Genomic DNA, 18,052 nt, shown 5'->3' on the forward strand with positions numbered 1-18,052 from the left:
TCCCAATATCATGAGGACAAATACATGACCACACACACACACACACACACACACATACACACACACACACACACACACACACACACACACACACACACCACACACACACACACACTGCGAGTCCTTTGAGGTTAAAAAGATCGAATGTCAGTGTACATGTGTTTACTGAAACAGCTGGCCAGCTGTGCAGGTCAGCGCTGCTGTGAAAGGTTATTTGAGTGTTTTTACATTTTACTCGATTTGTTCTCTAAAGGTCCTTCTCCTTCACAAGCAGCTTATCTTAACAGGAAAAGAAACCACCTGCTGTAGTTGTTACTGTTTATATACTAGCTCATATTTTCTCTTAACTTTTTTTTTTTTTTTTTTTTTTTTTTTGCAGTCTAAAAGAATCCAGGCCCAACTGAAGGAGCTGAGATACGGCAAGAAGGATTTAATTTTCAAAGTAAGTGTCTAATGATGAAAAGCCGCCATAATTAAATCCGAGCAAGGAACGTGCGGGTTATTAACCTGTTTAAAAAAAAAAAAAAAAGCGATTTCACCTGAACTGTGCTTTTAATTGAATCTCTGAGCAGCGCACCTCTGCTCTGAGAGGATTCACTTAAATACTCGGGAGACCTGCTGCTGAATTCAACAACACGACCCCAAAGCTAAAGGGCCTTATTATTATTATTATTATTATTATTATTATTATTTATTTATTTATTTATTTTACACTTCTGAAACTCGAGTTTTTTTTACATGAAGCAGCTGTTATAAATGGATTTCCCCTCTCATCATGTGTGCCATGTGTTTTGTCAGGCCACGTGCCTTTGTTTCTGTTCTAGTCCTGTCTCCGCCCCTCTCCTGTCATTGGTCTGTAACCGATTGTACTCAGCGTTTCTGCGTTTTTCTTCATGATTACTTTGCCATATATTGTCTGTCAGTGTTTTTTTGCTTTCTTGCCGATTGTATTCGTGCATTTCTGAGCCTTGTGCTCGGGCTTTCCAGTTGATTTTCTGTGCTCCATGTCTAGAACCGTACCTGTATTATCCTGTGTGATCAGAGATATGCCTATGATACCTGTGCTCTGACCTTCATTTTAAATGCTAAATGGTCTGCACTTATATAGCGCTTTTTTAATCCTGGACATTCAGGAAAGCTCTTTATACTGGTTCTCATTCACACACACACACACACACACACCAGTGCTACCAGAGCTGCCATGCAAGGCACTAACTTGCCATCGGGAGCAACTCAGGGTTCAGTGTCTTGCCATGTGGAGTCACATGGGCCGGGAATCGAACCGCCAACCCTACGATTAGTGGACGACCCACTCTCGATTTCATTCAGCGATTTCTATCCCTGATTTATTTTTCCCCCAGGTATATACAGTAGGCGAGTGCCTGTGTTTAAAGACGATTGTTTCCAAACTATTGATAAACCTTAATCTGGTCTATTCAAGAAAAATCTGGCAACCTCACACCCAGAAAATCATCTTAAGCAGACGCATAACCATACTTTGAATACATGCAAAGTTTTCCCTGTGACTCTCTGAACGACTGAAGTCGCAGACGCTGATTGGCTCAATGCTATGAGTTTGTTGTTGGTGTGGCGCTGGACGCATCCCTTACGTCGGCATACGGCAAATCGTCTTATTGTGACTTCTAACTCATTAAAAGTGCAGAAAACGGCTCAGCGTGTAACCATATAAACGAAGCATGCTATGGCGGTGATATGTCCGTCATCTATTATACAACACATCTTCGGTAAATTCTATTCAATTCAGTTTTATTTGTATAGCACTGCTCTTAACAATGTCACAAAGAAATGAATACATACCGTAGCTCTGTGCTAACTGCCATAGTATGATATCAGTGAAACGTGAAAAGCGATACACGCAGGGTAACACCATCTGTTATCCAGGAACGCTGCCAGCCCCCTCCGTTTAGTTCTGCTGCTTTCTCTGACTTTCTGATCCACATGTGCCATCTGGAAACCCTCAGTGTGAGGATCGCATTGGGAATCAGTTGGTTAAGCAAAGTCTCTGTTAAACACAAACGCTGCACTCGTCGTATTCCCAGTCCCGGGCGAGTGTGGGGGGTGTCACGGTATATTACGCAGTACGGTATGCAAATGATATGCAAATACAGGGCGTGTTGCAGTATGCTACGCAAATAGTATGCAAATGCACTTTTTTATTCAATTGTAGTGCCTTTTATTAGATTCCGTCCATGGATTTAGGGATTTAACAGCAAGACTGTGCACATCGGTATTTCGACTGATCAATCAGAACAGAACAGATTCAAGCATTGAAACCATGCCTATGATGAACACTAATAAAGCAATATGCTTTCTTTTTTGGGGAAGGGTCAGCAGCTCATGGACCTGGAGAACAAACTACGAGTGGCCAAAGAGGAACTGGAGAAAGCAGCGCTGGACAAGGTGAGACGGGAAATGCTAAAACCTCTCTTTCACTAGAAGCTGAATATATTTTAGGATCAGCCTGTCCTCGGATGTTCTCCACGTTCTCCGTCTCGGCTGAGGACGTAATTCAAGCTAGAGATTTTTGTCCTGCGACGTGCGCGAAAAGAAACGACATTGATTTTAGAGTATTAGAATATGTGTCACGATTAGAAATGTTTCCCATCCATTTCTTTTTTGTCCGGATTTTGATTTAGGAGTCCCAGCTGAGAGCTTTGAAGGACACGGTCCATATCTGCTTCTCGTCTGTCCTACAAACCCAGACGGTGGATTTACACAGACTGCCGGCCACGCCCACTCACTTGATGCGGTACTCTCCGTTCTTCAATAACTCGAGAGTCACCTTCAGGGAGCCGCACATGAAGGTACGCCATGGAGCTGTGGAATCCAGCAATCTGATTGGTCGGGGGTGGGGGGGTGGGGTGTCGATTCGTTTCCTGTAGCATCAGCTCTGACAACAGTGCATGTTTGTTTATTATTAATGCGCTCGTTCTAATACGTTATCGTCTCTATAGTAACAGCTCGTTCACGGGGACAACTACGGCAGACGATCCATGTAAACAGTTTAAGAAGTAACGGAAGGAGTCTCCAGTGTCAGTGCTTTGTAACAGTCAGGACAGAGGAGTTTCCCGGTTTCTCGGGTAACATGACGAGCTGCGTTTTTTTTTGTCTTATTAACTTCAAGAGAGACTAAAAAAACATGCGGCTGGTGAGGGAACGCTGCTGTAATGTATGTTGACTTGTTTCACGGACGTTCCGTAACATTAAATGGGAGTGCGAGTGGATGAAAAGTATGACGTCTCGTTCTTTAAATAATTGAACATTGTAATAGTTGTAAATTGCTGTTGTGTGTATGGAATAAAACGCTTCGGGGCACGCTGTTATTGGAAAATAATCAACTTGACGGCGGTTACAGAAACTACTTTTGATCTTAAGTGTTAAAGAAACATTACAGCTTATCCATTTTGAGATTTGTACTGCACTGAGCTCCTCTACTGAGAGTCGAATCAGTTCCAACAACCGATGATGACTAAACTCAGAATCCCAGACTGAACACACACACACACACACACACACACACACACACACACACACACACACACACACACACACACACACACACAGTGTCTGTATGAGTGAAATATTCATTAGTATGTGCTTTTGGAGAAAGTGTGAGTGGAACATACTTCATATTTAACAAGCCCTGAGAGGAGGCAGCTCTTGTGGCCTGTTAGTGCACCATGTAACTTTTACCAAAAGCTTTCAGGCATTGTTCATGTATTTATATTTGTTGGAATATTTATATTAGCCAGGCAATTCTTAGAAACACTCCAATTTCCAAGACGTCCGTGTGCAACACAACGAAATTCCAGCAGTTCCTGAAAGATATTGGCTTCAGACATCAAGATATGGTGGCTGCAAGATTTCAGTGTCCTCTGATGATTACAGACGGGAGATGACGATGAATTTGAATTCCTCTCGGACTCTCATCGCCGCTGTCTCATTGCTGTTCTTGCTGCCAGTCACAGACGGTTTCACTCTATATGCAATTCATCACAGAGAAAACCAAACATGCTTGAGAATATCAGCGCCATGACACTTAGCATTATAAAACTGACATGAACACATTATATGTGTGTGTCACACAAGGATATTCTCACCTGTGGGGTGAACCGAAGAGGAGAGTCCACCAGCGTGGACCTGGAAATGTGAAGGATCTGGAGAGGTTCTGTACGGAGGAACGCTCTCAGATCCCTCACCATGTGTTCTCCAACCTCATCAGGCGTTATAGGAGAAGACTCAGAGCTGTTATCTTGGCAAAGCGAGCTAGCACAAAGTACTGACTAAAAGGGCGCCATTAATTGTTGCACACCTATATTGAACAAAGGATAAACCTGTGTTGTGTTTGCAAATGTTTGATATCCATGAGAGCAGAGAATTTTTATGAACAAATATATCCTTCTTTACTCATATTTATCAAGGGGCCACTGTCATGTGCAGCAGATCTCTGAATCCGGTTGATGTAAAATGTAAACACAATAATAATAATAATAATAATAATAATAATAATAATAATAATAATAATAATACGTCTTTAAGAAAGTTTTTGGCATATCAAGCTCAAATGGTTGTTTAGAAAAAACAAACACGACATGATTCCTGGCTACGAACAGTATAAAACCAGCTGTGTTTACGTGCACTATACTGTAGTCTCCCCATCTGATACTTATAAATACATTAGATTGAATTGTTCAGTTTTTGAAATCTCTTTAGTGGCCACTCTTTAGTTGACAGAAAAGCATCGATAATGCTTGATATTATGACGTTTTAAATCAAATACTAACCTCATGGTGAATTGTAGTTAGTGTGTATATCTCCGTACTTACATTTACATTTATCCATTTAGCAGAAGCTTTTATCCAAAGTGAGGTTGTGGTTGATCGAGGGACAGGCTGGGATGATGAGAAGCTCAGATTTTGCCAATTTGAGCTAAAGGTGGTGTTCGCTCATCCAGTCCGAGATGTCCTACAAGCCGGCAGAGTTTTGCGCAGAGACGGATGGATCGTCAGGCTGGAAGGACAAATAGAGCAGGGTGTCATGAAGTGAGAAGCCGTGAGACTCCATCACAGGCCCCGGAGATGTAGTACAACTAGAAAAGAGCAGTGGACCCAGAACCGACCCCTGGGGAACACCAGTTGTGAGTTACTGAGTTTCAGAAGCTCCTCCCCTCCTCAATACCTTGAAGGATCTGCCTGTGAGTTATGATTCCACCCGGCGCAGAACCGTTCCGGTGACGCCCAGGCTGGAGAGGGTCGACAGGAGGATCTGATGGTTCACAGTGACGAAAGCAACAGTGAGGTCGAGTAGGATGAGGACAGATGATCTCGAGCTTGCTCTTGCCAATCGCAAGGTTTCAGTGACGGAAAGCAGAGCGGTCTCCGTGGAGTGACTGCTTTTGAAGCCGGAATGCTTGGTGTCTTGGAGGTGGTTCTGTGTGAGAAAGATGGAGAGTTGATTAAAAACAGTTCTTTCAAGGATTTTGGAAATAAAATGGAGGAGGGAAACAGGTCTGTAGCTATCAACTCCAGCAGGGTTACGTGTCGTTCTTTTTTTTAAGCAGCAGGGTAACCCGGGCCTGCTTAAATGAGGTACAGGAGGTTCCGGTAGTAAAGACGTGTATGAGTACAGGTTGTAGCATGGGAGAGATGGTCTGAAGAAGGTGAGAAGGGATAGGGTCAAGAGGACAGGTTGTAGGACGGCTAGAGAGGAGGAGTTTTGAGACATCAGTCTCTGAGAGAGGAGAGAAGGAGGCCAGCTGAGAGTTACATGGTGGAGGAGCTGGTATTTGCGTGTCTGGGGTTGAGGACTGGTTCCTGATTGATGTAACCTTGCTTGAAAAGAACATGGAAAAGTCATGTTCAGTGAGAGAGGTAGGGGAGGGTGGAGGAGGGGGAGAGAGAAGAGAAGAGAATGTTTTGAAGCGAGTGTGGGTGTTGGGAGAACTGCCAATCTCCTCCTGGTAGTATACTTCATCTTCTGACACTTATCATAATGCTTAACAAGTACTTTGCCTAAAAATGTCAACTGACATATATCATCGCTCATAAAAGGTAAGAAGTTCAATCGTGACATTGTTGACTCTTCGGGGGGAAAAAACAGAGCGTTTGTTCTTGCTCATGCAGGTCTTGTAGTTCTTAGCCTATAATTCTGCAGAAATTTCCTGCGTGACGCCACGTCATTCACGTTTCTGCTTTCGTTTAGCGGTGCCTCGTTATGTTTACGTTTAAGTTTGATTGGACCGTTAGCTTTTTGACCCACATGATAAAGTCTATGATTCCTTATATATGATATAAATCAATCAGACATTTATTTATCTTTTGGCCAATATATAAATCAATATATACATTAATTTATCTCTAAAATCAGTCATAAAACATAAGCTAAACTTAGACCAATTACAAAGACTAATTACACTGAATGAATTCACACTAGCTGTGTCATGTTCATACTGTTTTAGCATCCAGTGCTAAAAAACAACATTTGGTGATCAGTTATGAGGAGATAAATCTATATTTCTGGTGACACCCCCCCCCCCCCCCCCCCCCCCGAAAGATATTAACTGTTTAATGTTGAATAATTTATGGAATAAGCCTGGTTCCAGAGCTACCGGAATCCCCTGCCGACAATCACGCCCGCCTTTTGGCCACACCCCCTCTCAGAAAATTTTCCCGTTTACTAATCACACTCACCTGTTGTTCACTTTCACCTGTCGTGGGCGGCTGTGGATCGGGTGGTAGAGCGGGTTGTCCACTAATCGTAGGGTCGGCGGTTTGATTCCTGGCTCACGTGACTCCCCATGCCGAAGTGTCCTTGGGCAAAACACTGAACCCCGAGTTGCCCCCGATGGCAAGCTAGCATGGCAGCTCTGCTACCGTTGGTGTGTGAGGGTGAATGAGAACCAGTGTAAAGCGCTTTGTAGAACGGCAAAGGTTAAAAAGCGCTATATAAGTGCAGACCATTACCTCCTCAGCTTCCTCTGACTACCGTTACTGTGCACAATGCATCGACAGTATAAATGAGGTCTTGATGCAACATGTCCAATATGAATTGACCTTTAGACTGCTCTCACACTCTGCTTTATTTGGTTCTCAACTGCTAGTGCACATTTTACATCTAATGACCAAGTCACAGAGTCACAAGTTGGTTGACATGACGTGACGTCCCACTCGGCTGCATCTACAGTTTCAAATTCTCTTCATTTCCAGCAATTAACCTTCTCGTCACCAGAGTTACACCGAGTTTTACTACAACTTTAATAATCGTAATGATAAATCGAATCTAGATAACAAGCTAGTCTAGGTAGTTAGGGTATTCTAGGTAGGACATGTCAGTCTGAAGCGTTGTCATGGCTACGGTGTTTTTATTTTAATATCAGAATATCAATCGACACCTCCTGACCAAACTGGCATGAGAATTTAACAGACATGAATAGCTCACATCTGTCAGAGTGCTACTTGATTATGGAAATGTGGATTTTACTCCAGATTCTACTGCTGTTTTTTCATCAGGATGATATTTAAATGCTGCATCACCTAGATCATAAAAGCATCGGATTTTAGAACAGGTGTTAAATTATTACTGACTTTTTAGCAGGTCATTTACCACGTCTGTATTTCTGCTAGAGGGCTGAATTGTGACTATATTATAATCTAAATGATATCATTTAAATGATCTACTATACAATATAGTGGTATATGAATATTTGATGCCATATATCCTTTAAGATAATGCACTATATAATCGCTTTGTTTTGCAGTGTTAGTCTATTTAGCTGATAAACTGCACTAATTGTCCTCCGGATGTCGTGCTGTGAGTGTCAGCGCTGAGTAAATATGCAGAATATCTCTCTGCTAGTACAGAAAACAATGGCTTGGAAACCCGTTGATGTGAAATTTGGGTGTTTGAAATGAGCAATAAAAGGAAGTTTAGGCTCCTCTTGCTACTTTAAGGCTCATAAATAAACATGTTGTGTAGCAATACTGTGGTCTGAAGTAGACAGGTGTGAGGAATATCCCTGATTTCAGATATTACAGGTGCAGAATCAGATTCATAGCAGGATGCACTACGGTAAATATAAGTCGGTGGCAGATATACAGGTGCATAAAACCAAACGTGAACGGAAGACAACTTCATTTGTGTTTTCAGTGCCGGCTGTGCGTTTGTAGGTAACATGCAACAACCGAAAAGCGATGGAAGGATCCATTCTGAGACTATACACTGGTATGATATAATCCTATTATGCCTCAAAACTCACCAAAAGAGCAGTCGTATTCTCCACAATGAAACGACAGATGAGCCAACTGACATATTAAAGATCCTTGATATTAACAGACGCTTCATGGAACTCCGCCCCCTTCCCCCATCTCATGCGCTCTTGCTTTCTTGAGTTTTTGATGTGTTTATTTCACAAATGTGAAATAAAATCTCTTAGTATATGTTCAATATAGCTAGCATTAAGGCTCGTTCAAACCAAAGACGATAACGAGAACGAGAACTACAACGATAACTATATTTGCGTCCACACCGACGAACAATATAACTGTCTGTTTGGTGAAAATGGATGAATATGACCTGCCGCTGCTTTACTTTCGTCATCATCTTCATCATCGTGCCATCAAACTCTGGATCCACCTTTTATAATTACAAAGGTGGCTTCTCTATGGCCCTGGTTGACCACAGGTATTACTTGACCATAACTGATGTTGGTGGCCATGGCTCCAACAGTGATGCAGTGGTGCATCTTTGCTCAAAGCAATGAAAAAATGACAACTTGGCAATCTCTTAACCAGGACCACTGCCTGGATTCTCACAACCAAGCCCTCATGTGATTGTGGCTGATGAGGCCTTCCCACTGTCCCGGAATACAATGCGCCCCTTCTCTGGAAAGGACCTATATGAGGCTAGATGGATATATAACTAAAGGCTGTCAAGGGACAGGAGGATGGTGGAGAAGTGGTTGAAGTGTATCAAAGAAGGATCAAGCTGCAGCCTCAAAATGTGGGCCACTTGTGTCCTGCATAACTACATCATCAAAACCACCGACCCAACGACCCAGCACCAAGCACCAGAGTGTACGACAGAATCCAGTTCCAGTGGAGCTGTACAGAATCCACAGCTCTTCTGTTACTGATTCCACTAGTCTTTTAAATATAGGACGATTTTTTAAAACTATATCTTTATAGTTATAGTTACCGTCACCGTTCTTGGTGTGAAGTGAACGGGCCTTTAGACAAGTACACAAGTATAAAAATGGGTCAGCTCATTGAAGACACTATTAATATATACTATTTTAATTAACACACTACTAATACATGGATTCTGTATTAAAGTCATGCTCAGACGTTTCAGCGTGTCGGTGCGGAGGCCGCTCAGGCGTGGGAGGAAGCGCATGGATGTTTCTTAAGCAGCGGATGCTGAAAACCTTTCTGATGACCAGATCTCTGGAGTTTTACTGAAAGTTAAAGATGGTTTCTCCAGCCATCATGGAATCGCACCGAACACCAACACCTGATGTGTTTCTGAATCATTTCTAGACGCTGGTCTGACCTGCATCAAACCCAGCAGACGGGTGTTGGTTTTAACCAGCACGTACGGAACATGGTGGCTGCTAGGCTGTGGGTCTGCTGTGAATTCTAGATGGTGTGAGGATTTTTTTGTGCGTTCACACGGGCCGAATGAAACGAACCAGCAGGAAGTGTTTAACCCGTGGGCCTTGAGTCTGACACGTCTAGTCTACGTTCTCCACTCGAGAGCTTTGAATCAAGCTACATCAACACTTATTCGCTGGAATCCCCGGTCACCACTGCGTTTCTATTCCCCTCTGCGCCGCTGAACTGAAATGCACCACAAAGCAAGATGGTACAGTCTTGAATTATGTTCAAGTGAGCTGTAAATCGGTATTGTTCCCGTCAGCATTAAGTGCTAGACAATGAAATTAAATCGTGCCGATGCGTACACACACTACTACTTACAAAGTCTTCCATACACCTCAAACCGTCTGTGTACAAACACATTATAATTCCTCACGAGTTACTAACCATCTGCTTTTTCCTGCATCGCTTTAAAGAGTCCCGTTCCTTTGTCTTTATCACACAGGTGCTATTTTAGTCCCAGCTACAGATTTGTGAGAGGTCATTCATTATTGTTATACCGAAGGCTTGTCGATTCATTTTCTACAACAGCGGCTCTGACGGTCGGACATGTTCATATCAGTGCGCTCGTTCTAATATGTCATCGTTTCCATAGTAACAGCGAATTCACAGGCACTCGTACGGCAGACGCTCCACAGAGACGGATTAAAATAATCATAGACACGGTGACGTTTTCTTTAAGGGGAAGTGTGTTTATGTAACGTATGGAAGGAGTCTCCAGTGTCAGCGCTTAAAGCTGTAACGTTAAGTTTTCACACATCTTCAGGACAGACGAGTTTCCGCTTTCTGCTTTTTTGTTGTTGTTGTTGTTGTTGTTGTTTTTTTATTTTTTTTTTATTTTGTACACTAAAGGTGGATTTTGTGAGTATCTAGACTAGATATTTCACTTTACAGAACAGATATGAAATGATGCTGCTATATTACTGTACGTAATAGTGTTTTATTTGTTTGTTTTTAGGCTAATTTGGGGAATTTTGCTCTATAATTAAAGAAGCTGTGGCATGAAATAGTAGCCTCATGCAGTGTAACATAAGCAACTCACCCAAGTCTATCTCCAAAACAAAGACGAGTAATAATAATAATAATAATAATAATAATAAAAGAAAAGTGTTTGTTCACTTCCTGCTTATAAAGTTCATGAAAATAATGCATCGATTTTTAAAGGCAGTGACTGAAATGAATTGATGTAACGATCATAAATCCATTACTATTTCAACTGGTGTGTGAACACAATAATTCACATGTTTAAACTGAGCGTAATTCATTCTCATCCTATCATAGCTGATTCTGTGGTGTTATTAAATATCGCATTTTTGCCTTATGAATCAAAATCGTGTCATATGGAGGTCTGAGGTTCACATCCATAATATATACCGCAATTACTCATAAACTGAAGATGTATCGTAGTAGCATATGACATCCTGGTGGTCTCTTTTAGTTAGAAAAAAACAACAACAACAACGAAAAGCTCAGAAACAGGCTCGGCATCTAAGAGGTTAATTTAAACCAGTAACTCGGAGACTCCAGACCCGTTGGAAAGGTTTCCCAATGAGACCAGTTCACAGTTTCCTTTCTCTTTCCGTGGCAGTACGATTGCACTGAAGCCGTATTTCTTTCTCATCTTTGCTTTAAGGACATCCCAAAAGTTCCCAGGATCACAACAAGTAAATCGTCTGTGAACACGGAGCTAATGAGGAGAGACGGTACAGGAGTCAAGGCCTGCCAGATGGTCAAGGTAAACGTTCAGTGTTTTTACATTTTTAACAGCTTTTTTTATTTAATTTTTTTTTAATCCTAATATGCAGCTCATTGAGTTTCAGAGCATCTTTCCGGCATCAGAAACCATTCACAATTCTCCTCTAAATGCTAAACCCGTGCTTAGATCAATACTTGACTGATTACAGTAAAAGCACTGCGTTTCTCGAGCAGCATGGGAAATTATCGCTGGCAGGTACAAATGTGTATATTACTGCTAAAAAGTTTGAGGGCAGATATCGAACTTGTTAAAATGACATTTGTTTGTAACGGATAGACACGGACGCTACTTGTTTTTATATTCCCACACTGTCTCCGAGTTGACAAATATCCTGCGGATCAGCCTGCCAGTGTGTGATATGAGCTTCCCTTGTTGGTGAGGTTGAAAACAGAATGAGGAATCTGTATCAATATGTCACGGTACAGACAGATACAGAGCGGCAGAATGGAGAGACGAGCAGAGGCGAGGAACGTTGCGCAGAGCAGATTCATCTCACTGAATAGTGACATGACATTATCAACCATACCGACAGAGCCGTGTCTAAGGGCCGTATTCAGAGTCAGCGAATGAACTCCCGTAGTTACGTGGCGAACGTTCTGCAGATGCCGAAGCCGAGTTTCTGGACGCGGCGTTCCGATTAGGCGCAGGACCCGCACGACCTAGTCCTAGCTGTCATGATCACAACAATCCCTGTTGCAATTTAACAAAATGGCTTCCACTTCCACTCAACATTCTGCAGCGCATAGAACAGCACTTGATCCAGCACATCCGATTATTTGACATTTTATTATTATTTTTACACCATTCTACAACGCTTAACCGTGCACACAGCTTAATGAAGCTACGCCACGATAAATCAAGCTAACGTGTGTGTAGGACGTTTGCTGAATTAATAAAATAATACGGGTGCTTGTGTTAATTCAGTGGGCTGTCCTGTGAAGAAAACCCGCCCACTGAGCGCCCGTCTGCTCATCCGCTCATCTTCAGCCTACTTTCTGTCGTCCTCTCACGATAAATAAACGTGTCCACGCAGAAAACGGGACATTTTTATTTTTTACTCTGTTCGTATGGAGCGTCTGCGGTACGAGTTCCTGTGAATGAGCTGTTACTATAGAAAGATTAGATTCAGACGAGCGCATTAATATAAACCTGTGATTTGCAGCTGCGGCGTTCTCCGAGCCGCGCTGTGAGAACTACATGTGAAAATATTCGCCGGCGGTTGAGAAAGAAAAAAAAACAACAAAACAACCTCCTAGCATGAAAGCCGACTTAATTGGACAACCCGCGAGTGCAGGATGAATCACCAGCATTTTTGCCAATTAAATAGAATCCACAAACTGGAAATTAAAATATCTCCAGCACATATATATAAATATATATATATATAATAACCCCGCCTTGTGCCCGATGCTCCCTGGGATTGGCTCCAGGTTCCCCCGCGACCCTGAGGAAGGAGTAAGGGGTAGAAGATGGATGGATGGATGGATATATATAATATATTTATTATTCAGGATATACTGTTATACATGTCTGTGTATCCTTACAAGCACTTACACTACTGACATTATAGGGAAAAGATGACATAAATAAAACGTAATAAAAGACAAGACGAATGTTTAATATTCTGCATCCCAGCCAACTTCAAGAGTTCTGATTTGATATAAAGAGAAGCGTACGGACGACGCTCGAGTGGAAACGAATTGTAAAAAGGTCCTTGACCGTACCAATGTGTGTGTGTGTAAGAGAGTTTATATCACCTTTAAACATTTCACCCCACTTAAGAGTTAAGATTATTCTGCACCGCATGAAGAAAACACACTTATACATAATCTGTTTCAACACACACACACACACACACACACACACACATTGTCTTGTAATAAGATAATCAAATGTCCTCCATTACAAACCAAAAGGTTGGAACGCTGGATTTCAAGGGCGTTTATATGTATCGTATTAATCTGTTATAAAGGAATGCTGGAGAATTTATGAAAGGTTTTTTTTATGAATAATGTTTTTATGAATTACATCACTTAAAAAAAAAAGAAGAAGAAGAAGAAGAAGAAGAAGTGAAATTATGCGTTGTACCACGATCATGGGGAAATGAAATTTCATTTCAACCTATAAAAAGCTGTATAGAGGAATGACAATAAAAAACACTTGATTTAACACACACTCTCTGATTTCCACTCTCTGAAGTGACTCTCTCTGGAAGCCCCGCCCCCGTCCCCGCCCTCTCACCTCACATCCGTAACGTTTTGACCGTCGCTCTGGTCTCGGCTCGGTTTTCCCGATGGAAAATCACGCTTCCGCGGCGTCCTCTGTTCCTGTCGCGCTCACCGGAGAACGTTTTGACTTCATTAATGTGAAATAAAATCGATAAATACATGTTTGACTTAACTAACGTCAGACACTGATCTAGCTAAAATCGGTTAATTGGGGATACCACTTTAAGGTTTTGCTCGAGAAATGGTCAAATATGAAGATATTTTTTTTTAAACAAAAAGACTAAATAGACCTACAGCAAAGTGTCAAATCTGACACTTTACAAATCCTTGTAAAGGTGATGATATTAGAACGTGATCTAAAAGGCTATTTGCTCTCATTTGGTGGTTAGTGCAGCAGTGCGCAAATGCAGAGTGTGAGTATATACGGGGTTTTACGGTAAACAGGTGCTTGGGAGGGGAAAAAAAAAAAGCTTCTGACATGACGTCTTAATTCCGTTCGTGTTCACTTCGAGTATGACTTTAATCGGATTGAGGTTAACAATAATCTCTGTTTACATGCTGGTTTCTTAATCAGAGTATCGTCTTAATATCGGATTATTGTGGTCCGTGTAAACGCACCGATAGAGCGACTTACAGTTATCTTATTTTTATACAACAGAGGCGGCTCGGCAGCGCTGGAGCTTGAACTCACAACCTTCTGATCAGAACTCCAACGTCTTAACCGCTTCAGCTCATAACGTCTTCTTCCTAGAATAAGAAGAAAGGAAACTTTCCTAATGTTACCTAAAAGGGCACTCGAACATGGAGCTTTTATTTATTTATTTTTACCCCTGGTGTTACCGTAAAACCCTGCATACTGTACACACACACACACACACACACACACACTCCATTTTCTATCTTAAACAAATGATGTGAAATTGATTCGAAAGGCCCTGCGTTTATACCCTGACTACGCATCATTACTCTTCAGGGTTGGCAGGTCAGAATTTTCGATGAAATTTGCGGCTGTCATCTGATCTTCTGGGAGCTTAGATCTATTAGTATTTATTAAATCGACTCCTTATAGGAGCAGAGAATTAACGCTCTTTAACCAAAGTGCCGAAGGTCGATCTGCATTTAGAAATAATCATAACAAAACACATTTCCAGTGCAACTTTAATTATTTACCAGGCTCCGTACACCACCCGGATGAACGATTAGAACGCCTTCAGACTGAAGCGCGCTTACGTCTGCATTAATCACACTGTTACGAAGAACGATGTGACCCTTGTGAACTTTCTACAACCGAATGTGCTGGTGGTGAAATAAATAAATAAGTAAATGATTTGCTAGAATGTACAGTTAAAACAGTTAGAGTAACAATCTCGAACGGTCCTCTGATAAGGATAAGCGAGAGCTGTTCTTTCTTCTCTACTTTATGTAACGACAAATCTCTAAAACCTCTAACGTCACCTTGTGAGTTTTTACAGAGGCTGTGACTCTGTAAAAGCCGCTCGGGCTGCGGAGGGCCGAACACAGACAGGTTAAATGCAGAAGACTGGTTTATTTTCATTTGTGAGGAGAGGGGAATGGTGAGGGTTTTAGTGGAAGGTGTCACACAGGGCCGTCTTCCTGGCGTGGGGCGCGGCAATATGGCTGTAGCTGGCTCGAGGCGAGGCCCAAGGAGCCAGGCGCTGGTCGTGGGTGTCGGCCGAGGGGGCAGATGGTCCACGGAGCGCCTTCGTCAATGCTGGCGTCTTCTATATCTGCGTCCGTAAGGAAAACAGACAGAGGCGTCGGTGACATCAAGTGCGGAGACGTATCTCACCCCTCTGTGCTTCTGCGGGCTTCTTATATCCTCCCGGCGTCTGCTGGAGGGTGAACTGCTGCCGCTCCACTCCACTCACTATCCGCCAGCCGTGTGTGCTTCTGCTGCCCCGCCTTGCAGCCACGCGCTTTCAAGCTGTCCAAAACATTCTGGTGCTGAAACAGAGCGGTCTGTTCGGCACCCGAGCGGCAGTCGTGCAACCTTCTGATCTTCTGCTCAAAAAATTCACACAAATGCTCTGCTCTCATGGATATCAAACAATTGTAAACAAAACGCAGGTTTATCAAAAAAAAAAAATCTCTGTTAAATATATGTGTGCAACAATTATTGGCACCCCTATGAAATCATATAAGAATAATTTATTTGAAGTATAGTCCCATTGATATTTTACATGTTTTTAGTACACTTGGATGACTAGAACAGGAAATTGTTCAACCATGACTTCCTGTTTCACAGGGGTATACATATGAGGTAACACACAGGCCAAATTCCCTTAGTCATTCATCACGATGGGTGAGAGCGAGGAATGTAGCTGTGATGTGCGGCAAAAGGTTGTTGAGCTTCACACAATGGGGCGTGTCTATAAGAAAATAGCACAAGCATTGAAAACGCCCATTTCCACCATCAGGGCAATGATTAAGAAGTTCCATTCAACTGGAAATGTTATGAATGGACCTGGAATTGGACGTGTGTCTATATCGTCTCAACGCACTGTGAAGAGGACGGGTCGAGTGGATTTTTTTAACAAAAGATCAAAAAATGAAACAACAAAGACAAATTTTTCACAGCATTCTTTGCTCATATTCACCAAGGGTGCCGATATTAATGTCAAAACCTGCATATTGTCATAATCTTAGATTACAATTCAATGTTGATTTGACTGTTTCCCATTCATATATCATGCATGGTTTGCATTTTGTGTTTGAGTCTTCGTTCATGTTTAACGGCGAGTGTTTGTGCTCGAGATGCTTTTGAAAAACCTCCGAATAAAACCCTAAAAATCTGGCAGCCTTGGAGGAGTGAACTACATGCAGGTGATTTTAATAACCTGATATAAAAATGTAAAAGCTCCTCGTGAGTAACCCGACTCTGAATACGAGGAACTTTCCCCGTGTGGATTTTTGGACCGAAGCTTATGGATATAAACATGTTGTTGTGTTTATTCTGAAATGTTCCTTATTTCACTGCTCAGGTGGGTGCTGAATGTTTCCAGAATCAAACTGAGAGAACATCTGTGGAGAAATCAGACCCACCTGCTCACCACCAGGTACAAAAGCAACATAACAACAACAACAACAACAACAACAACAACAACAACAACAACAACAACATCCACCTATTTCTACTACTACTACTACTACTACTACTACTACTACTAATAATAATAATAATAATAATTGACATCATCATCACTACTTTAATCCATTCAGTAAAGGTTTTTATCTGCTCAGGTCACCGTATACGACCCCGAGGAAGTGAAAGAGCAAACGGAGTGATTGTTATTGCTATTTCGATATGACATGGCCATAACTTGTGAAACATAAATGCTATCGCAAGTGGACTTTTGGACACAGTACACTCGTGTAAAACATCCATCTGCGTTTTCATTTGAATTATGTCACAATTTCTGCAACTGCTTTTGAAAATGATCTGCAATATACCTCCATAGTACTCGACACCTTCTCTGTAACCTTAGGGAGCTTATTTTGCCATTTATTAGGCATCTGTTCCGTACCGTAACATTGTGGGCGTGGCTTACGCCACACACTATCGCCCGGTGTCGTATGTCGGGATCGGCACGTTTCTTCTGAGTATCGCGAGCGGCTAAAAAAGGCCGCACTGACCTATTGACATATTCAGATCTCATATTCAATCCTCTAACGATTGATCATTTCCTCTGTCTCACCTGTACAGCCGAGGACTCTGGAACACCCCGACGAACAGATGTCCGCAAACAGCAGGGAGACGGAGGGAGGAAAAAAGACACAGCTGGACCAACGCGACTGAGACACGACTCTAAACGACACAGCTGGACCAACGCGACTAAAAGACTAAAAGGCAGATTTTTTCCGTGTGGTATCGGTTTTAATCAGTTTAACTCCCCTGATCTGTCACTCACAGTGAATAGAAAGCACACACACACACACACACACACACACACACTGATACACACAGTGTAAGTATCACTGCTATTGTAGAGAAGGATCCCCAAATGTCCGAGTTTGACCCGAGATCCAGCAGCTTAGTACAACGGCATGCACTATAGACTTTTAGGTTTCACGTTAATAACGGTACTGGTCTTTTCTTTCTTTCTCTCTCTTTTTTTTTTTTTTTTTTTTTTTTTTAAAAAGAATAATAATAATAATAATAATAATAATAATAATAATAACACGTCTGTTATTTTATCCTTTTGAGTTTTTTGGGATTTCTCCAGAGATTGTAGACATCTTTTGATTTGTGGTATTTGTAGTCGAGAACTTTGTGGACTTGCACCACAGGCCAGAGACACGTTCACTCAATACGCACGCCTCTGATCGTCTCCGCCCTCGGCCACGGTTCGCCGAAAGTCGATAAAAGAAGCAAAGAT

The 18,052-nt window shown here is 42.0% G+C and overlaps 1 protein-coding gene across 2 annotated transcripts in view; it reads left to right on the top strand.

Moving 5' to 3' along the window:
* The window catches only part of luzp2 (leucine zipper protein 2), a 100,113-nt gene extending 82,306 nt beyond the window's left edge, over positions 1 to 17,807 (top strand). Inside the window, exons 7-12 of one of the 2 annotated variants that reach the window (XM_047152512.2) lie at positions 380 to 442; positions 2,347 to 2,421; positions 2,658 to 2,825; positions 11,305 to 11,406; positions 16,658 to 16,732; positions 17,380 to 17,807. In XM_047152512.2, coding sequence (XP_047008468.2) covers positions 380 to 442; positions 2,347 to 2,421; positions 2,658 to 2,825; positions 11,305 to 11,406; positions 16,658 to 16,732; positions 17,380 to 17,472 — 576 coding nt within the window. In that variant the 3' untranslated portion in view covers positions 17,473 to 17,807. The remainder of the gene's footprint in view (positions 1 to 379; positions 443 to 2,346; positions 2,422 to 2,657; positions 2,826 to 11,304; positions 11,407 to 16,657; positions 16,733 to 17,379) is intronic. The other variant, XM_047152513.2, reaches the window with a different exon arrangement.
* The last annotated feature ends 245 nt before the right edge of the window (positions 17,808 to 18,052 follow it).

The sequence above is a fragment of the Ictalurus punctatus genome, chromosome 4 (assembly GCF_001660625.3).
Source record: "Ictalurus punctatus breed USDA103 chromosome 4, Coco_2.0, whole genome shotgun sequence".
NCBI lineage: Eukaryota > Metazoa > Chordata > Actinopteri > Siluriformes > Ictaluridae > Ictalurus > Ictalurus punctatus.